This window comes from Oncorhynchus clarkii, chromosome 9, assembly GCF_045791955.1.
Source record: "Oncorhynchus clarkii lewisi isolate Uvic-CL-2024 chromosome 9, UVic_Ocla_1.0, whole genome shotgun sequence".
NCBI classification, from domain to species: Eukaryota; Metazoa; Chordata; class Actinopteri; order Salmoniformes; family Salmonidae; genus Oncorhynchus; species Oncorhynchus clarkii.
The window spans coordinates 54,226,947-54,249,271 of record NC_092155.1 but is presented as its reverse complement, the minus strand read 5'-3'; the positions used below and the strand labels follow the sequence as shown (position 1 = coordinate 54,249,271).

General features: G+C 41.3%; 1 protein-coding gene across 50 annotated transcripts; it reads left to right on the top strand.

Annotated features, from left to right (window-relative positions):
• Positions 1–2,897: 2,897 nt before the first annotated feature.
• Positions 2,898–22,169, top strand: LOC139416569 (cold shock domain-containing protein E1-like). 50 transcript variants are annotated; one of them, XM_071165349.1, is made up of 22 exons: positions 2,963–3,036; positions 6,505–7,117; positions 8,107–8,350; positions 11,216–11,374; positions 12,093–12,291; positions 12,678–12,787; positions 13,556–13,642; positions 13,733–13,830; positions 13,928–14,009; positions 14,105–14,233; positions 14,803–14,928; positions 15,026–15,241; positions 15,673–15,813; positions 16,145–16,312; positions 18,708–18,815; positions 18,943–19,118; positions 19,241–19,353; positions 19,470–19,589; positions 19,716–19,894; positions 20,122–20,285; positions 20,527–20,659; positions 20,776–22,169. In XM_071165349.1, exons 3-22 carry the CDS (start codon positions 8,225–8,227, stop codon positions 20,821–20,823), a joined length of 2,682 nt encoding a protein of 893 aa, XP_071021450.1. In that variant the 5' UTR covers positions 2,963–3,036; positions 6,505–7,117; positions 8,107–8,224; the 3' UTR covers positions 20,824–22,169. The 50 variants fall into 50 exon arrangements, with proteins under 50 accessions (XP_071021483.1, XP_071021472.1, XP_071021450.1 ...); XM_071165347.1 differs by having other exon boundaries at positions 15,673–15,837; XM_071165348.1 differs by having other exon boundaries at positions 15,026–15,265.
• Positions 22,170–22,325: the final 156 nt, after the last annotated feature.

Below are 22,325 nucleotides of genomic sequence, written 5' to 3'. Positions count from 1 at the left end.
GCTTCTATCTCAAGGCCATCAGATTGTTAAACAGCCATCACTAACACAGACTTGAAATAATTGGCCACTTTAATAAATGGATCACTCGTCACTTTAATTATGCCACTTTAATAATGTTTGCATATCTTGCATCACTCGTCTCATATGTATATACTGTATTTATACCATCTATTGGATCTTGCCTGTGCTCCTCAGTCATTGCTCATCCATATATTTATATGTATATATTCTTATTCCATTCCTTCACTTAGATTTTTGTGTGTATAAGGTAGTTGTTGTGGAATTGTTAGATTACATGTTAGATATTGCTGCACTGTCAGAACTAGAAGCACAAGCATTTCACTACACTCGCAATAACATCTGCTAACCATGTGTATGTGACAAATCAAATTTGATTTGATTTGATTTTTATGAGACTCGAAATTGAGCTCAGGTGCATCCTGGTGCCATTGATTATCCTTGAGATGTTTCACCAACTTGATTGGAGTCCACCTGAGCATCCAGGACCTCAGACTGGGGCGAAGGTTCACCTTCCAACAGGACAACGACCCTTAGCACATAGCCAAGACAACACAGGAGTGGCTTCCGGACAAGTCTCTGAATGTCCTTGAGTGGCCTAGCCAGAGCCCGTACTTGAACACGATCGAGCATCTCTGGAGACAACTGAAAATAGCTGAGCAGCAGCGTTCCCCATCCAACCTGACAGAGCTTGCGAGGATCTGCAGAGAAGAATGGGAGAAACTCCCAAATACAGGTGTGCCAAGCTTGTAGCGTCATACCTAAGAAGACTTGAGGCTGCAATCGCTGCCAAAGGTGCTTTAACAAAGTATTGAGTAAAGGGTTTGGATATTTTTTATTTTAAACATTTGCAAAAATTTCAAAAAACCTGTTTTTGCTTTGTCATTATGGAAGAATAAAACAATTTTATACATTTTAGAATAAGGCTGTAATGTAAAAAAAAAAAAATACAAGTCCAGGGGTCTGAATACTTTCCGAATGCACTCTACATGTAGATAGGGATAAAAGTGACTAGGCAATCAGGATAGAAAATAAACAGAGTAGCAGCAGCATATATGAAGAGTGTGAAAGAGGTGTGTCTATGTGTGACGTTAAAATACATGTGTGTATTTTGTCTGTGTGTGTGTGTGTGTGTGTGTGTGTGTGTTGTATCAACTGGGAGGCGATTGTTTTGCAAACTGCCATGATGTGCTGCAGCAGTGGTCTACCAAAAACATGGCTAGATAGACACATACCTCTCTTGCTAGATACGCAATTAAAGGGGAATTACACCAACAACAAAAAAATACATTTGTTTGTTTTTTCATACCTCAAAAAAGGTATTCTGAAGTGATTTAAGCATTGACATGGACTCCATTTTTGTTGTTTCTATATGAATAATTGTAATATTGAGAGTAAAAAAACTCTGGAAAAAAAAACAGAAAAACAGGAAAAATAAAACAGAGAAAACAGAATTCAGGAAAATACAGAATATAATTTCATGAGGCCCCTTCATAGTTGTTTACTAACCATTATCTTACCAGGTATATTGACAGAAAACACATATTTAGTACACCCAGAGTTGCAAGATAGAGGAGAAGAGAAGAATGTGCCTATTTGAAAGCTACTCTACAATAACGTTTCATTTTTCAAAAGTAGTTCTCTATAAAAGGTTATAGACCCCTGGTCTATACACACAATTATATTTGTATTCCGGACTCTGGCATTGCTGGTTAAGATGTTTCTTAATTTCTTTCTTTTTGGATTATGTGCGTATTGTTTTGTATTGATAGGTATTTTTACTGTACTGTTGGAGCCAGAAACAAGCATTTCGCTGCACCTGCGAGAACATCCACATGATTTGCAAGATGGCGCCGATAGAGATGGTCGCCTCGCTCCAGGTCCTTAGGAAACTATGCAGTTATTTGTTTTTTTATGTATTATTTTATGTATTATGTCTTACATTGGAAATCTCAAGTGTTAATACATATAGAAATGTGGCTTGTCACCAAAAACACTCACAAACTTTTACAGATGCACAATCGAGAGCATCATGTCGGGCTGTATCTCCGTCTGGTACGGCGACTGCACCGCCCGCAACCACAAGACTTTCCAGAGGGTAATGCGGTCTTCACAACGCATCACCGGGGGCAAACTACCTGCCCTCCAGGACACCTACAGCACCCAATGTCACATGAAGGCCAAAAAGATAATCAAGGACAACAGCCACCCGAGCCACTGCCTGTTCACCCTGCTATCATCCAGAAGGCGAGGTCAGTACAGGTGCATCAAATCTGGGACCCGAGAGACTGAAAAACAGCTTCTATCTCAAGACCATCAGACTGTTAAACAGCCATCACTAACATAGAGAGGCTGCTGTCAACATACAGACTCAAATCCATGGCCACTTTAATAAATGGACTTAATAAAGGTATCACTAGTCACCTTAAATAACACCACTTGTTAATGTTTATACATTCTACATTACTCATCTCATATGTATATACTGTTCTATACCATCTACTGCATCTTGCCTATGCCTACCATTAGTCACTTTAAATAACACCACTTTAATAATGTTTATATATTCTACATCACTCATCTCATATGTATATACTGCTCTATACCATCTACTGCATCTTGCATATACTGCACGGCCATTGCTCATCCATATGTTATTATGTGCATATTCTTATTCATCCCTTACATTTGTGTGTATAAGGTAGTTGTTGTGAATTTGTTAGATTTCTTGTTAGATATTACTGCACTGTCAGAACTAGAAGCGCAAGCATTTCGCTACACTCGCATTAACATCTGCTAACCATGTGTATGTGACCAATAAAATTTGATTTGACCTGTGTACCCGATCTATAAACTTTGATTTGTGACACAAGTATCTCGTCATTATATCCATGATCTCTGGTATAACCTCTCAGTACCGTATCATATGAAATCTCGCGATAGGATCGCACTCAGATCACTACGTAATGTGCCGTGCTGCTTCTGGCGGCGCTGGTGACAGTGCTGAAAGCTGTTGGGGTGAGTTTTGTTTATTTTACTAATTGAAAGTTACGATTGAAATCACAATAATGAGATTATATTCAAGTTATAGCGATATAAAATAATTTTGAACAAAGTTTTTATCTTTCAAAGCGTATAGGCGGGGTGGTGTTATCCGGTGTTTTTACTCGTCCTAAATCATACCGACACGTTACAGTACTGTGTAGCTAACGTTATCTAGCTGGGGAGCTATTTTGGTAAACGTTTCGACGTAATTAATAACCTGTATAAACATGATCAATTGTTTAATGCCTACCGGTATCCTCGCGTTATGTTTGGCGTTAAACAAATTTACTGAAGTGACAAACGAGCTGAACTCCATTTGTTATCTGGACTTGCACGAGTTTAGCAAGCGTTGGCTAGGTAGCCACAAGCTAGCGAATTTATCTGTCGCAGTTCCTTTGTTGTCCGGTGCCACACTACCAACTAATGCGCCTGCCCATCTTAAAATGTTAACCCTTGCGAAGTAAATGGGTTGTTGAAATTGGCACAATAGACATTGTTCGTTTTCACAATTACATGAATTAGGTACAAACCATTTTAATGTATGATTACCTAGCCAAGTGCTCGTAGTAAGTAACTGTTAGTTAGGGAAGTAACGCTAACGCGTTGTTGGCTAGCTTATGTCAGCTAGTTAGTGTTTAACAAATATCTAACGTTAACTAGCCATTCGATTTAACCATTTGTTAACACCTCCATTTGTTTTGTAGTTAGCTTGCTAGCTAATTAGTGTCCGTTAAACTTAATCGGCTAGCTAGCAATGCAAACTAATGATGCGTTGGCTAGTAGGCCACGTTACTGCATTACAAAGCGTGGTTGCTTGATGGCAAATCACATGGCTGTGCATACTTATAGCTAATAGTACGCTGGTTGGTAATTAATGAATTGCTTGGTTTCAAACATTGTACAACCAACAGGGACAGTTAAGTGACGTTACGACTAGTAATAATGAACGACCTAGCTAGGTTGTCATGATCCATGAACGCTACAGTTCTAGCCAGCTAACGTTATCTAGCTGAGACGAGGCCGTGTACGTATTCTTGTTGTTGTCAACTTTAGTATGCTTTACTGACATGAATTCAGAATTTGGTGAAGCATCAAAACAATAGGTAACGTTAGCAAGTAAGACTACAAACAAAAGTTATGGGCTTCTGAACTCGACCATGTACGACCACCTATTTCAGAAATATGTGCTCAAAGGCCAGTCGTGGCCAGTGATTTTAGTGGTTGGACACTGGTAGGCAAATGTTGATTTATGGCTGCGTCATGAGCAACTGAAAAGCACTTGCTCCCAAGTTGCTGTTTTGTTTTAACCATGTTGATATTCTTCATTGCTCTATTAAACAAGAGTTGTTTTCTGAGTGAATGTTTTCCCCACTCTTTCAACCAACGTCACCCTATTACCAAGGGTGATTAAATTGCATACAATTCTTCAGTTTGACAGTACAGGTGTTGTCTCAACAAACCTTGCTAGGTGGTAGTTGTGTCAATCATTGACGGCCTAAACACACAATGACATGTAACCAAACTGTCACTAATGGCAGTGTTGTCAAGATGCGAATTGAAATCATAGAATGGCAGGGTGTTATAATGGTTATTTATGTAGATAAGTGGTATAAAGGGATCCATTATGATGGACTGTAAGTCAAATTCTTTTGAATTTCTCTGACACTGATTTCCAAGAGGTTCAATTTAGCACTGCTGTCCATAAACAACTGTAACCTGGATACCAAGTATGAGCTTTAAAGACCCATCCACTCATTGGAATTATATTTGACCCCTTTTTAGCACTCATTGTGACACAGCCATGACGCATTAGTTAAACTTTGTGGATGTGTCCCTGCTTCTTGTTACTGTGCAATGTCCTATACAGTTAAATGTTAGGATCAGTGTCTGAACCTTTTGTCATGATCCACATTGCTCATAGAATTACACAGACCTTACTGGTTAGAAACTGACATGCATATCAGTACGGCCAATGGTATGCATAGGGACTTGTTTATCCGCAGGACTTCTAGTATCTAGTCAGCTGGCACTGTGTGCAGGGGCAGCTGAGGAAGGTCTATATTTAGGTCTGGGGGTGAAGAGTCTGGAGTTCAATTCACATGAAAAGTGACCCAGGGCACTAGTCTACAGGTGGCTATAATGGTTTTTCATAATGGTCTTGAATCTAGAAAGACTATTTAGAATGCTCTAATGCTAGCCCCTTAGTACTTTGTTGCAGTGTTTCCAACACATGATGTCCTAATTTATTGTCAACCTATGGGCTAATGGTACCACCACCATCATAAATGGTGACATATGTCTTTGATGGCACATTTATCAGGAGTCGTGCAATTTGCTAGTATATTCAAATTAGTAGGTCATGTACATTGATAATGACTAAATCTGATTCATTTTAACTTCTTGATGCATCCATCCCGTTAGCGGGATCATTCACGTCAACATCCAGCTGAATTGCACCGCGCCAAATTAAAATACTAAAAATATTTACTTTTCATGAAATCACAAGTGCAATATAGCAAAACACAGCTTAGCTTGTTGTTAATCCACCTGGCGTGTCAGATTTCAATAAAGCTTTTCGGCGAAAACTATCCTAGCATTTATGTAAGAACATCTCTCTCAGTAGACAAAATATTACAAACAGCTAGCCGCCAAGTAGATTGGTCACGAAAGTCAGAAAAGCAATAAATTAAATCGCTTACCTTTGATCTTCGGATGTTTGCACTCACGAGACTCCCAGCTACAAAATAAATGTTCCTTTTGTTCCATAAAGATTATTTTTATATCCAAAATACCTCCATTTGTTTGGTGCGTTATGTTCAGAAATGCACGGGCGCGAGCGGTCACGACATCGTAGATAAATTCCAAATAGTATCCGTAATGTCCACAGAAACATGTCAAACGTTTTTTATAATCAAACCCCAGGTTGTTTTTTCAATATATAATCGATGATATATCAACCGAGACTTTAGCTTCGTCAATAGGAGAGAGACACAATGGCTGCTCCAAACTGTTGCGCAAGCAAAATTCTGGGGACACTGACACGATGTGATCTTTCTCGCTAATGTTTTCAAAATAAAAGCTCTAAAGACTGTTCACAACATGGGGAAGCCGTAGGAAAAGGAATCTGGTTGATATTCCTTTAAATGGGGAGGGGGGGGGGCGTTCAATGGAACATGGAGCTTTCGAAATAGAGGCCACTTCCTGTTTGAATTTTCCTCAGGTTTTTGCCTGCAATATCAGTTCTGTTATACTCAGACAATATTTTGACAGTTTTGGAAACTTTAGTGTTTTTCATCCAAATTTGACAATTATATGCATATTCTAGATTCTGGGCCTGAGAAATGGGCAGTTAAATTTGGGTACGTTTTTCATCCAAAAATCAAAATACTGCCCCCTACACTCAACAGGTTAAACTAATAGTGGATCTCTTTTTCTCAACAGTATGAAGTGAAACGGAACTGAATTTTTTTTTGTACCATACGCAACTGCTTCTTCAAGTTCAGATCACAACGAAGAAACAAATTCAAGAGAAACATCCCGAAACGTACAGTCGCAACAACTCAAGGAAAGGATCACTTCAAAGGAAAATCTAGAAGCAACTAAACTAAGAAAACACCAAAGACACAAGATACACACCTGCCCAATCGAAACACTCAAGAGAAGCAATCCTTTGCCAACATTGCAAAACCGTGAAGATAACTGATCTGAGACCAGAAGTTTGTGCCTACTCAACAGCTTTGACAAAGCACACGTCCCAACGCTACTCCCAGCCGCCCTCATCCTCACCACCGACTCTACCCTGGGGTGCCTAGAGGGCTTCTATTCCCCCCCCCAGTTCCTTTAACCATCCGATCTCCTGCGTCTATTTTTTCTTGCTCTGTTTATTTTGTTTTCAAGCACTATTGCACCTGCTTTTGCCTTTTAAAATATTTTTTCTCCCTTTTGCTTCATGCTACTCGTATCTAGAACTTGTGCCAGAAACCTGTAACAAATAAGTGTGTGAGATCTGCAAAGGCGTTCAAGACGACCAGAAGTTTCAAGACTCCAAATCAAGGTAGGTCAATTTTTTTCTTTGTTTTACTTATTTCATAAATTTGTTGTGGTTTTGAATAACTTTGTTTATTAAATAACTTTGTTTCTTACGTTTCTTGTTTGTCTAGAAAGGCATCCTTTATATAAGCCCCGCCATGTCCAAATATAGTTGCATGTCAAATGTATTTACTTTGCATAAACTTTGCTTTCACTTATCTACACATATCAAGGACTGATTTGATAGGACGCCATTAATAAATGCATTTGCAAACTACTGTAATGGTTTATCACATGGCATTTTATCTACAAATTGATGCTCGTGTTAAATTTGACGTTGAACCAATTAAGAAAGAAACACACCTTCCCAAGTTCCAGTCTGGTCCCCTGGTGTGCTGTCATAGGGCAGGAATGTGGAGATATATTTGTTATGATAATGAACACAAATAACCCACTAAATGTCCCAACAATTCTGCCATTGTACGTGTGCACATCCGCTACCATTTTAACTAAGGCGGGAATATGGCCCCTTACCCAGATGGTCGTTTTTTTTAATATCATAAATAAACATGCTTTTTTTGGTGACAACATGCACAACGGCTCCCCTAATTTACTTGAGTGACTTGAATTTCAGATGCAGTTGAACTAACCATCCTGTACCTCAAATTATGACTGACCTTTGCGTCTACTTGAGAGGGCTGAATCATTCTTCAACTTGTTTTAGATAAATTGGTAACAAGAGAAATTAATTGCACTAACTCTAGTAGAGAGCTTTAGCACAGTTAAAGGCTTTTAGTGAGCCAGTCTTCCCTGCCATGGGCCTACTTCATTATTGAAGTTTAGCAATCTTTCCCCCACCTCTCTATTCTGCCCTTCTACCTGGTCATATCTAGCCTTTTCCCTTGTCTCCTCACACCCACAGACCTTTCCCTTAATTGTGACACTGTTCACTAGCTGACCTTTTTGCCTCCCCCTTTATTTATTTTTGTCCCTTTCCCATTTTCACCCTTGCAGACATCCAGAGGTGTATCATTGGGTGGTTGAGCAAAAAAATAACAAATCGAGGCAGTCAAGCAAACCAGTTATCAAGTACAACAAAGGGGTGGAGTTTGGCTTGAGTTTATGGAAAAATATGGGCAGCCCCTGGAAAGGCTTTGTTGAGTTTACCTTGCCCACGTCGCCACCTGCCGCGTTTATTAGCGCTGACCTGAGCAGCACCTCCCCCATCGGACTCAGCCTGTCACCATACGGCCGATCCGTAAGTTCCATCTTCCCCACCACCTCCCCCCGCCCCCCCCCCCCCCCCCATCGAACACCCATTCACCCACCTTGCCCTACCTCTCTCTGCTCTGACTGGCCTTACCTTTCCATTCCTCGGGGCTCCGAGACTAGCCTCTGCTCAGGTGCAGTCAAGCAGTTACAGGTTGGTCTAAAGGTTACTTGGGATTTGGTTATGTTTCAAATTTGCTTTTACCCACCACAATTTAAGGCTGTAAATGCTGTGTGCCATGCCCCATGTCGCCTGAAATTAGTGGTGTGGGATATGATTAGTGCTGCGATTTCTGTCTAATGTAGGCAATATAAACAAACTGAAGTTTGTTTTTGTCTTTGATCTAGGACAGGCAAAGGAAAACAATGGGCGTGTAATAGAGGTCGGCCGATTATGATTTCTCAACGCCGATACCGATCATTGGAGGACAAAAAAAACACACACATTTTTGTAATAATGACAATTGCAACAATACTCAATGAACACTTATTTTAACTTAATATAATACATAAATAAAATCAATTTAGTCTCAAATAACATGAGAACATGTTAAAATGAACCACCAGCTTTCATGGGTCTTCAATGTTCCCAGTTAAGAAGTTTTAGAACACACACAGCTCTGAAGTGACAATGATACTGAAGAGTCTGCTTAGGAGACAAATACTCTCAACTGTTTGAATAAAAATAGTTTAAGTTACCTGTGATGAATGTTGAAAACAAAAACAAATTTCTGTATGCAGGAAATCCAATTTTTATAATGGGCATGGTAAGAATTGACTACCAAAGTGCGAGTCATAATACCCATGACACCTTCTAGCAAAATCTGAAAAGCGGTTCCTTCATTCATTTATTCCATAGGATATTTTTAGATTCACTTAAAATAAGATCTGTGTTTCATGTAGGCTTACACCACCTTGCCAATTTTATAACTGTGTAGATATCCATAGGACAAGGTAACTCTGCTCAATATTGGCTAAATATAAGCAAAGATCATATTTTTTGTATAGTGGATTTATGAAAATATGTTGACAAATGTTGCCTTATCCGAGTGAGATTTACACGGGTATAAAAACACGGAGGTGGTTTAAGCCTGCACGAAACACAGACCTTATTTGAAGTAGATCAAGACCTTCTCTATGGAAGACATGAACGGTAAAATAGTGAAAGAACCCCTTTCAAGTTCAGCCGCAAGTTATTACAGGAATTATAACACGTCAACTATTTTTCTCTAAACCATTTACCTTTGACTATTACGAGCCTGCTGCTACCTACCACCCCTAAAGTCTGACTGCTCTATCAAATCATAGACTTATCCTGACTCTGCGTGCAATAAACGCAAGAGGTGACAATTTCACCTGGTTAATATTCCCTGCTAACCTGGATTTCTTTTAGCTAAATATGCAGGTTTAAAAAATATATACTTGTGTATCGATGTTTATGGTTAAGTACACATTGGAGCAACGACAGTCTATCGATTGTTTTTTATAAGATATGTTTAATGCTAGCTAGCAACTTACCTTGGCTTCTACTGCATTCGCGTAACAGGCAGGCTCCTCGTGGAGTGCAATGTAATCAGGTGGTTAGAGTGTTGGACTAGTTTACTGTAAGTTTGCTAGATTGGATTCCCTGAGCCGACAAGGTAAAAATCTGTCTTTCTGCCTCCTAGGCCGTCATTGAAAATACGAATGTGTTCTTACCTGACTTGCCTAGTTAAATAAAAAATCTACTTGAAATCGTCCCTAATTAATCCGTCGACCTCTAGAGTGTAATGTAACATGAAGTGAGAATAAAGGGCGACTTGAAAAAATATATTTTAGTGACCTACAAAGCAGGATTCTGATGCAGAGGTGAAGAAAATACTATTGATTTTCTGATTTATTACGAAAGCAAAACGTGTTTTTGGTTGAGTCAATTATACCATGCCCATTTCAAATTTCACTGCTTTGTCAAGTTAGCTGGTTAACTCATTGATCCTGCTTTGTAGTGCACCCCTCAGGTGACGTTAATGCTCAAAATAAATAAAACGATTTATACAATGTTAGTTTGACATTATTTCCCAATTAATAACTAGACTGAAATAAGCTAAGGTAGGCTAGTTTGTAAGACAAGTTGATTTTAAACTGTTTCCCCGATGGCTGGTGCCGTTCAATGTCGCTTAGTCTGGAATCTTAATTATCGAACCAGCAAATGGGATTATTCATCCCTTTAAGGACAGACCACTCAATCCACTAACTACTGGGAATTTCAACTTTAAACATTGATGCTATGCTAGTAAGGGACCTAACAGATGAGGCTGCTCTGGGACCCTTCATGTACCCACTATCATCTTACTGTGTAGACATGCTTCTGTCTAAACTGTCTTTCACATCAGCACTTTCTGATTCTGTCAACTCTTATTTTAACAGTAATTCAGGCAATAACGATAACTTAAAATGTTACATGACCACCTTTCTCAACGCTTTGTTCCATTCCGTCAGATGTTGATGGCAAATGTTTAGTTTTACTGATCAGGCTGATTATTGTAGGTGTTTCAAAGACTACCTCGCCTGGACATTAACCCCCCCCCCCCCCCCCATTTTAGTGTTGTAGAGCCAAACAGCACATTTCCATCCATAATACTAGATGCTAGGTCTCTGCTAATAACTTCATTTATGAGTTTCTCTTATGGAATTAGGATTCCCACGGTCAGTATCGATCTGTTTTTATTATTACTTGCCCCTCACTTTTACAATTGGTGTAAGAAAATAACTTCAAAGACCTAGAAAGCTACAGTGAAATGGAATGAGAACTCATGAGCAGAACCACAGCGCCAAGTATCTGAATCTCCAAATCACCCTTTGACCCTCCCAACAGTGTTTCCCAGTCCCGACCCCACTGTTGGATATGGAGAGGGTGCACTCCGAACCCCCTTTGGCACGTAATACTGCTCCTTCCACCTCTGCGGTAGCTATCCCCCGCTCCTTCTCTGTCTCCCACAAAAAACACAAGCGGACCCCCCTGTATCAGAGATCAGTAAGTGGGCATGTTGTGTGGGAATCGCATCAGTTGCACCCACAGTGGTAATGACTGCCAGGGGGATGTTAGCTAACCGCATGGTTTGTTTTGCAGTGGCTCTTGATTACTTTGAGGGAGATAAATTAATGAACATTTGGCACTGTGTGAAGTCATATTGTAGCACCCAGTTCATGTTGCGTTTTGCTAGTCAATGGGAGATGCAATGGTTTTGTAGTAGGTTTGGATAAAGATTAAGTCCTATAACAATGTATGATGTTCCCAACTTTGTCAATCCAGGGGTGCTTGTTTATTTTAGTTGCAATAGTTACTGAGTGAATAGAAGTGGAGGATTCTCTTGAGCCAAATAGAAATAACTATACAGTGTGGCCTTTATTGGTAGTGAATGGTCTCAATCAACATAAAAACCATCTGGGGTTGGCCAACTGTGCTTACCTGCATTCAGAAGAGAAATGGTCAGAACACCAGAAAGCTCTTTTGGTTAGTCTCTCCAAACTTTGGTTCAACCATTAGTCAGGAAACACAATTTAATGGATTGTGTGTAAATTAGATCTTATTGACGTATGTGGGAGTTTCATTTGTGAAAGATAATTGTTCTATCATATACATTTACACAATCCCACTCATAAACTCACATCTGCTCACGTTCAATGTTCAGAGCTGTATTTTGTCAGCCTTTTTATTTTTCTAAAATAATGTCTGTTCTTGTTCTGCTCAGATGAGTTTTGACCCTGGCATGCTCCACAACAACGGGCACACAGCGTTTGCCAACGGCACGGCGGCGGGCATCAGGGAGACTGGAGTGGTGGAGAAGCTGCTCACCTCCTACGGGTTCATCCAGTGCTCGGAGCGGCAGGCGCGCCTCTTCTTTCACTGCTCCCAGTACAATGGCAACCTGCAGGAGCTCAAGATAGGAGGTGAGTCCAGTTCTGCTTCTAGTCATTTAGTAGTCTAGTCTCATCCACCAGCCTTGTACTGAACAACACAAGCTTTTAGGGGTGGTTTCCCCAGACACAGATTAATCCTGGACTAAACATTTTCAAATGAGATTCTCCTTGAGACTAGGATTAATCTGTCTGGGGAAACTCCACATAATGTTTATCTGGCCAAAAATGAGAATTCCTTCAAAAAAAATCATTTTGGCTAAGTGGTAACAACAGATTTCTGTCCTGGTCTCTTCACAAGCTACTGTGGGCAGCTTTTAAGTCGATTGACCTCCATGAATGTCCGGTCAGCATTTGGTGTCAAACGCAGTTTCTCACAACCCGTTTTCTTCCTTCTCTCTTCCCCTCTGCCTCTCCAGATGATGTGGAGTTTGAAGTGTCCTCAGACAGGCGCACTGGCAAGCCCATAGCAGTGAAGCTGCTTAAGATCAAACCAGAGGTGCTTCCAGAGGAGCGCATCTCGGGCCAGGTGGGGCCAGACTCGCACGCCTCTCCCTTTACTGTGCTGCATGGTTATATTCATCCAGTTAAGGAACACCATTTTACTTTTGGTTCTGTTTTTGTCCCTGTCACCTCAATGTCGGTGTTTGTTTGTCAGTTGGGTGTATGTTCAAGCTCATTGTGCATCTTTAAAATATTTTTTGTTTATTAATAGTTTCATAGATGTGTAATTCTTAATACAAACCCCACCCCTCTGATTTTAAATCCACAATTGTATTGTTATTTATGTTGACCGTGGTCTATCTGAAATGCTAGGAATATTGTCTGTTTCCATGGAGATTTACAATGGGCTTGACTGTCCTCGACATACATGTTGTGTGGTGATGGTGTTCACGGGTGGAGGTGGGATTTGATGTTTAAACAAAACAGCCTAAATCTTTCTCTAAAGTTCTGCCTAAATTAAGTTGAAGGCTTATTTTCAAAGGAATAACAAATTAATTCAGTAAATTGAATAGGTTTGATTGGCTGTAATATTTTGATAGTCATTGTTTTATTAGCCTTTTCTTCAAATGGCCTTCACTCATTCAAATGAAGAAATTTGGCATTTCAAGCATTTCACATCTCATGCAGTAGTGTCTACATTGATATACTTTTGAAAATCAACCAGTTTGTTTCCACAGAATGATTGATTGTAATTTCCTTATTTAGGTGCACTGATTTATAGTAAGGCAATCGTGTTGAATCACCCAAATGCCATTCTTAACCATCTCCCCCTGTGGTTGTTGCTGTCTTTTAGGTTGTCTCAGCGATTCCCACTCACCTGGATGGCAAATCTACACCGGGGCAGGTGCCCACTGGCAGTGTGTGTTACGAGAGAAACGGGGTAAGACTGTCAAATGGCCTGTAGAAAGATACTTTTCATGACAAGGCTGGTAGTCAATGTAATGTAAAGTATGGATTCCTTCCCACGCAGGAGGTGTTTTACCTGACCTACACCCCAGATGACATAGAGGGAAACATGCACCTGGACACGGGAGACAAAGTCAGCTTCTACATGGAAACCAACAAGCAGTGAGTTGTTTTTCAAGTGTCTTATTGTTTCACAATTTAAAATGTTTTGATTGCATACTACCGTAGCCTTTTCCTCATGGTATATTCTGTGTTTCAGCACTGGTGCAGTCAGTGCTCACAACATCGTCCTGGTAAAGAAGAAACAGATGAGGTGCCAGGGGGTTGTCTGTGCCACCAAGGTAAAGCCACAGTAGAGCCTTGTGGATCCCTGGCTGGACATTGGCTACTGTATGTGCCTGATTATAATCTAATCTATAACCCTTTTGTCTGGTAGGAGGCCTTTGGGTTCATTGAGAGGGCTGACGTGGTGAAGGAGATCTTCTTCCACTACAGCGAGTTCAAGGGTGACCTGGAGGCCCTACAGGCCGGCGACGACGTGGAGTTCACCATCAAAGAGAGAAACGTAGGTGGCATCACATGGAACTGTTCTGGCTAGCCAACTCTAGTGACTCGTTCTAATGGCTTGCAAAAGTATAGAATATGAGGCCAGTATTGGAATCAAGTTATTCTTATGTTAGGGACTCAACTTGTCAAATCAAGCAATGGCTGTTTAATGACAGTCTGTTCAACAGAAATTACTCCTGCTCATGTATACATTCTGAATACATGTTGATGCCATGAGCCTGTAAATATGGAATAGAATGTCGTAATGGAAAGGAAAAGAGCAACATTGAAGTAACTAAAGCATTTATGGCGTTACGGTGTCTGCAGATGTCAGGGCATTCATACTACTTGCGTTTCGTGGAGCTAAGCTGTGTTTACACATGCTCTTCCACTTAGCGTCAACCAATCATCTCAATGCGGAGCTATATGGAGCCCTCTGCATTGTTACAAAATTTGGGAGGTGCATGGCATCGCCGTATGGAGCTCGATTTGGCCTCCGCAATTGCGTTAGACCCTCCGTTCAGAGCCTTTAGACCACATTGCCGAATCAAGCATAAATCGGCTATAAAGCATTGTTTTTTTCTCTAGGGGAAAGAGGTGGCCACCGACGTGAGGCTGCTCGCCCAGGGAACAGTCATATTTGAGGACATCAGCATTGAGCAGTTTGAAGGCACTGTCGTCAAAGTCATCCCTAAAGTTCCAACCAAGAACCAGGTCCGCAACTTACGAGATGCCTGCATACTCAGAATTAACCTGAGCTTGGTTTTTACTTAATCCTGGATTATTTGTATTGTTCCTCCCAATCTTTTAGAATGATCCGCTTCCAGGCCGCATCTGTGCTAGGATCAGCTTCACGGACAAGGAGCTGCTTTTCGGCGAGAAGGATACCAAGTCCAAGGTGACCCTGCTTGAGGGCGACCATGTGAAGTTCAACATCTCAACAGACCGCAGGGACAAGCTGGAGCGGGCCACCAACATCGACATCCTGCCTGACACCTTCCACTTCACTAAGGAGTCCCGTGAGATGGTAAGGACCATGAGGAGATCTATGGTACGCTCACAAGTTCATTTGAGGAAGCTTTTTGTGGAGTTTAATCAATGAATATGTCAACCTGAAATTTGCATTCCTAAAATTGATTTCATATTCCAAACTGTTATCTATTAAATGGAAGAGCATAAACCTACATTCCCGAATGAAAGGGAAGGATTGGCATTTTATCTGCAGTGCACGGTTTCTTTAATCTCGGTTAAAGTAAAATCAAAGCACTCAGTGAAGCAGTTTAAGGGCTGCTTTCGCCCAATCCTGATACGTCCATATAATTAGTGATGAAAACACAAGGATCGGGAAACTAATGCAGCTCAAACTCACGCATCCCATTCAGTCCCAGCAGATTCTTCAGTCTACATGCAGAGTCGATGGCTTCTCTGCTGTGTGTTAAACGGCTCTCTGTCCTATAGGGTGTGATCGCTGCAATGCGTGACGGCTTTGGCTTCATCAAGTGTGTAGACCGGGACGCCAGGATGTTCTTTCACTTTAGCGAGGTGCTGGAGGAGGGCCAGCTGCACATCTCTGATGAAGTCGAGTTCACAGTTGTGCCCGTGAGTCCAGAGAGAACGCCCATGGTCCGTTTTTTCAATATACAATTGCTGTCTTTAAAATTCCTTTTCTCACCTTCCCTCTTTTTCTCTGTCAATCTTCCAAGGCTGTTAGTTTAGTGGGAAACTCTTGATTTTGAAGTTAACATCCAGTAAATTCTTATAAATATTAGGAAATGTCACTTTTGAACCCATTCACTTTTCCTAGGCACATTGTTTGCCAAATGTATTTTGGTCTCTGTCTGGTTTGTATTGTGAGGCAGCCAACTCAATGAGAGCATTATTGAACACCAACACACATTGAAACAGTTTTTTTTCTCCCTCTCCTGTGCAGGACATGCTGTCTGCCCAGAGGAACCATGCAGTGCGCATCAAGAAGCTGCCCAAGGGCACAGTCTCCTTCCACACCCAGTCTGAGCAGCGCTTTGTGGGTGTGGTGGAGAAAGAGGCCACAGCAGCTATCACCAACAAGAGTGCCAGCCCCAGCAAGGCCAAAGAGAAGGTACGAAAGCACCCAGGGCAGCACTTGGGAACCCACAGCGACATTGTCAACATTTGCCTTTTTTATTTTGACGGTACATGTTTGTCCTTCCCTGCCTGATCTTTCTTTGCCTTTTCTTTCCTCATCCCCTCCTAGTCTGATCAGTATCGAAATGTATAACTGCTCCGAGACCCGCACGCACACATTTCCCCTTACGATCAGGCATTTTTCAGCCCATTTAATTTGACTCCTTAGTTCTAATTCTCTGCTTTGCTTTCTCCTTTCACCCTTTCCCCCTCATGCTCCTTCTCTCCATTAGAAAAAAGACAAGGTAGGAGTTCTGTCTTTGCATGATGCCCTCAAGTTGAACAACGCTAGATAGATACATCTATCAGAATGTTTTCCTACTGGGTTGACACTGAGGCAAAGTACTAACCACTAATTTTGTCTCATGTTAGCTAGATAAGACATTGACTTGCCAGACATTTTACGTGGCAACTGACAAATTCCCCTAGTTACCTTAATAAAATTCATCATGTATAGGTTTTTGCCCAATTGCTTAGATCGGTCTCATTTCCTAACCTTGCTCTACACATTGCTGCAGCCATACATATTGTAGTTGCCATGTATGCTCAAATGGGTAGACTAATTGTGCATATTTCTCAAGGGTAAAGTAGTAGAAAAGGTCAGTGGTGTTGTCTATGCCCGCTGAATGTGCTCCTCACCCCATGTTTGACTGTGGTTTCAGTCCTAATCAATTCCTCTGTAAAAACATGTTATTCTCACTTTTGCAGTCTTGTAATTTACTTTACTAGTTCCTAAGGAGATATGGCATTTAACTAAGGCTGACTCCATTAACCTGTAGTGACGCCCTGCCTGTGAACGGGACCATTATCGTCATCTGACACTAATTAGCATAACGCAACGGACATAAATCTTCCTAGAAAATATTCCTATTCATGAAAATCACAAGTGAAATATATTGGAACACAGCTTAGCCTTTTTTTGAATTTTACCCCTTTTTCTCCCCAATTTCATAGTGTCCAATTGTTGTAGTCGCTACTATCTTGTCTCATCGCTACAACTCCCGTACGGGCTCGGGAGAGACGAAGGTTGAAAGTCATGCGTCCTCCGATACACAACCCAACCTAGCCGCACTGCTTCTTAACACAGCGCGCATCCAACCCGGAAGCCAGCCGCACCAATGTGTCGGAGGAAACACCGTGCACCTGGCAACCTTGGTTAGCGCGCACTGCGCCCGGCCCGCCACAGGAGTTGCTGGTGTGCGATGAGACAATGACATCCCTACCGACCAAGCCCTCCCTAACAGCAGGCAAACTTGTCACGGAAATCAGAAAAGCAATCAAATTAAATCGTTTACCTTTGAACTTCGGATGTTTTCACTCACGAGACTCCCAGGTAGACAGCTAAAGTTCATTTTTTCCTAAATATTATTTTTGTAGGCGAAATAGCTCCGTTCTTCACGTTTGGCTGAGAAATCGCCCGGAAATTGCGGTCACCACAACGCTCCATAATATCGACAAACATGGCAAACGTTGTTTAGAATCCATCCTCAAGGTGTTTTTCTAATATCTATTCGATAATATATCCGTCGGGACAATTCCTTTTTCTCTAGGAACGATTGGAGTAATGGCTACCTCTGCACTTTACACATGCACCTAATACAAGCTGATTTGTTCTGTGGTGGTCACCGCAGCAGGGAGGAGAGAATGGGTGCTTGTCACTGGCATTAAAAAAATATAAAAAAAATATATATAACACAGCGCAGCAAGTCTGAGCCCTGCCCTGCACAATCAAATCAATTGCATTCGTACTCACTCGTCATTTGTCTAAATGATTTAATCAGTGTGCATCAGACAAGCTCAGTGTGTTTAGTTGATTTAATTGGTTGAAAGAACAACTCAGGTTTTCTTTTTGGGGGGGGTACAGCCCTACATTTAACACTGTTTGTACAAAGGTGTTGATTTCAAACACTAGTCAATGCTAACTGACTACTAACGAGTTGCATCACACATTCCAAAGCACATCTTGGTGCCAGTCATCTGCACTTTTAGCTTTAACAAGAAGTTGCTACTGCTGTTCATCTGATATACTCGTAAACTTTTCAAATGCATAATTCCGCCCTTCCTCCTTTTGAAGTTATTACTGATGTGCACCGGCTTGGATGAATTAAAACATCCTACTCTTTTACTTTCAACTATCCAGCCTCGTCATATCAGTTATTTATTTTTGCCAGGCTGAATGCATTTTCTGAAGTATTAGAACGTGTCCTAATGCTCAGCAGTGGTGTTATCCACTTGTAACAGTTGAATGCCTGATTTCTGGAGAGGAGTGCAGTAGCCAGCCTTTGACTGGAACTGTCAGTCTAATCCGTTTTATGTCTGTCCTCATGTAGGAAGCAGAAGAGGGAGTGATTTCTTATGAGGACTGTGGAGTGAAACTGACTGTGTCGTACCACGTCAAAGATCTGGAGGGAGCTACCCAGCCACAGGCAGGAGACAAGGTACTGAAAACCAAACAAGTTCACACTGGCTCAAACTTGATTTGTTGAAATGGCAATTTACCAAACCCCAAAGAGAGAATGAGTTGGCTCTGTTTTCATGTGCTGTAAATTCAACCTTGTCCTCTAGGTGGAGTTCTCCATCAATGAGGTAAAGAGGACGGGCCAACAGAGCGCTGTCACCATCAAGATCCTCAACCGCACCGTCAACACCAAGAGGCTGCTGGGATACATTGCCACCCTGAAAGACAACTTTGGCTTCATAGAGACAGCCAATCACGATCAAGAGATTTTCTTTCATTACAGGTACAACTATTCAACACATGCAAGCTAGTATAAAATGTTGGTTGGTGTGACATTAGATCCAAAAAAGATCTGCCCCATGTTTTTCATGCTGCCTGGTTGTTCCTGCTGCCTGTTTGTTCCAGTGAGCTGTGTGGAGACTTGGAGAATCTGGAGCTGGGCGACACTGTGGAATATACCCTGTCCAAGGGCAAAGGAAACAAAGTCAGCGCTGAGAAGGTTACTAAGGTGGTAGCAGGTAGGCAGTGAAATGCTTTAGTTATTGTTTGAGTTTGCACCACAATCAGTTCTATAGTGAAGCATTTATGTATCAACCTTCAAAGTGAGTATGCTAATGGTGTTCTGTTATTGCAGTGAATGGTGTGGGGCAGGATGTTGGTGAGACAGTGATGTTGGGGAAGGTGGTGCGCCCTCTGCGCAGTGTGGACCCATCCCAGACAGAGTACCAGGGGCTCATTGAGCTCTTGGAGGAAGGTAAGTCACCACTGGCAGTGGAGGTTTATGTCCAAGTCAATTGAAGGTTTTTACTAATGCACTTACTCTATAATAACCAAATGGCTAAATTGACTGTTCCTCTTCTCCCCACCTGTACCCATTCAGATGGCACTAAGTGTCAGAATTACTCCTTTGGCATCGTGGGCATGGCGAACAAGGCAGACTGTCTGCAGAAAGGCGAGATGGTGAAGTTCCAGCTGTGCACAGTGGCTCAGACAGGACAGAAGATGGCCTGCAACGTTGTCCCCCAACGTAAAGCCCTGGTGGAGTGCGTCAAGGACCAGGTATCTGATCATGTTTGTCAACATTTTTGGCGATGGACATGATTAAATTGCCTTTCAAAATTGAACTGAAAGATTCTGTGGTTTATTTAAGTATGTATGGTAAGTAACCCAAACATTAAGTAATTAGAATGTTTAATTTGTTTTGGGACTTTCTCACTATGCAAGGTATTGGTGTGGCTACCTATGAGCGCTATGCCTATTCATTCTGTAATGTCTTGTCTCCCCAGTTTGGTTTTATCACGTATGAAGTTGGCGAGAGTAAGAAGCTGTTTTTCCATGTCAAAGAGGTGCATGATGGCTTGGAGCTCCAGACCGGGGATGAGGTGGAGTTCTCAGTCATCCTCAACCAACGCACAGGGAAATGTAGTGCCTGCAACGTGCGCAGAGTTAGGTAAATACTGTACTATTACCATGAAGTAGGGTAAAATGTTTGGAAACTGAAGTATTACCTCAACCTAGCCAATAATGATGCCCGTTTTCTTGATGGCAACCAAAGTCAATAGAACTGAATAAGTGAAATTTGGATTTCTAGCCCCTGCATTTACTAATTGTCTCATTTATGACCCAGTTATCCTAAACATAGACAGTATATTGTTGGTTAAAAAAGCACTCTTGTTTCTCTACCCCCACAGTGAAGGGCCTAAACCGGTGGCAACCCCCCGTCCTGATCGCTTGGTCAACCGGCTCAAGAGCATCACCCTGGATGACGCTAGTGCCCCCCGCCTAGTTATTGTGAGACAGCCCCGCGGCCCTGACAATTCAAAGGTACGCACATTTGAACACGTAATGCTGTATAATAAGTTCTGATGTGTGTACAATTTGTTTTTATCTATAAAGTGTGTTGATTTTATTATTACTGGTCTACTTTATTTTGTACACAGGGCTTCAATGTGGAGAGGAAGACCCGTCAGCCGGGTGTCATTGACTGAGCAGTATATAACCCTTCCCATCTGACTAGGTGGGCCCTGATTTAGAAATGCAACGAGAATGGATGACAACAATGGAAAGGGATTTTTGCTGTCTTGTGGACACATGCTCCTACACACACTCTTGATACACACAGAGAAATAAGCATGTGTAACCCCTCCATGTTCCATCACCTGCAAGGGAACCCTCATTCCATTTGTTCTCTGCTGCCCATGTATGATGTACTTGATACAGTTTCGTACTGCAGTATACAAGGCGGGATCTCTCTTCCGAGTGTGTGTGCGTGTGACCGTTGTGCATAAGGTGTTTTTAGAAATGATAGAAGTTAGAGGAATTTGTTTTGAGGGTTTCTGTGCGTTTAGAATCGGTGACGGTTGCGTGGCAGTGTCTTGTCCCATCTGCCTAATTGTCTGGAATTCTGCACCTGCAACCTGTGTGTGTGTGTGGACATGTATTAGAGCTCATCTGCTTCTTTTCCTCCATTGTTCTCCCTCATTTAAGGCAACTAAATGATTATCATTTGCCAGTGGTTTTCACTATGCTTTCCTACAAAATGCATAAAGCAAAGTTCCCTCCATAAGGAGGGTGATGTTTCTCATGTGTGGACTAAAACAGAGGCTACTTCTCTGCTCGGTTTTTTTGAGCAGTTTTTTAAACTCTTTATCCAAGAGCTGGAGTGAAAGCATGGTGTTGTCTGTGAATGTTTAAGTGGCTATGATTTGGATTTACTTTCACAAATCTGGAGCCTTTAAATACCTTTTCGCTATTAACACGCTTTGTAAGCAATTTCCCCAGGTGCAGAATTCCTAATGGCATCTTATATCGAGCAGTTTTATACTATGTACTTTATTTTTTTGCACCTCCTTTGCTTTTTTGTTTCATTGATGTAAGAATACGGTGCCTAAACTACAAAAACAAAAAAAATTGACATATCCTCTGTCCCCAGCCCAACTGCCAAAATATGAAGAAAGGATGGCTTTTTATTCCCAGTAGAAATAATACTGATCTGCATCCCAAATACCTGTTGGTTGAAATATACTGTATGTAATGTGTGCATTTTTTTCTTAGTGAAAGATTAAACATCACAATATAACAAAAATACATTTTAACTTCAGTAAAAAAAGAGCAGGGTAACAAAGCATTAAAATTAAGTTGTCTTAAGGATCAGGATATCTATTGTGCTCTGGCGGTGTTGGAGGGTGATCTGTTGTGCCTGTACGCACTTACGGAAGTTAGACTATTTAAACTCTGGAGATCACTGGGTTGATCCTGAACTGCACAGGCGCTCCTATGTACTTTTGTTAATGGTCTTGAATGAAGCAATTGAATTAAAGTTTTATGAAAATCATATTGTGTTACTTTATTTGAAAGAACATCCAGGCAGTTATTTGTTCCTTGAAATTCCATGCAGTTTAAAGAAACTATTTTATTGAAGATGGCAGCAAGAGACCTGTCTTGAAACGGTGCAGTGAAAAATAAATGCTGTCCTTACTTTCAAACAAAA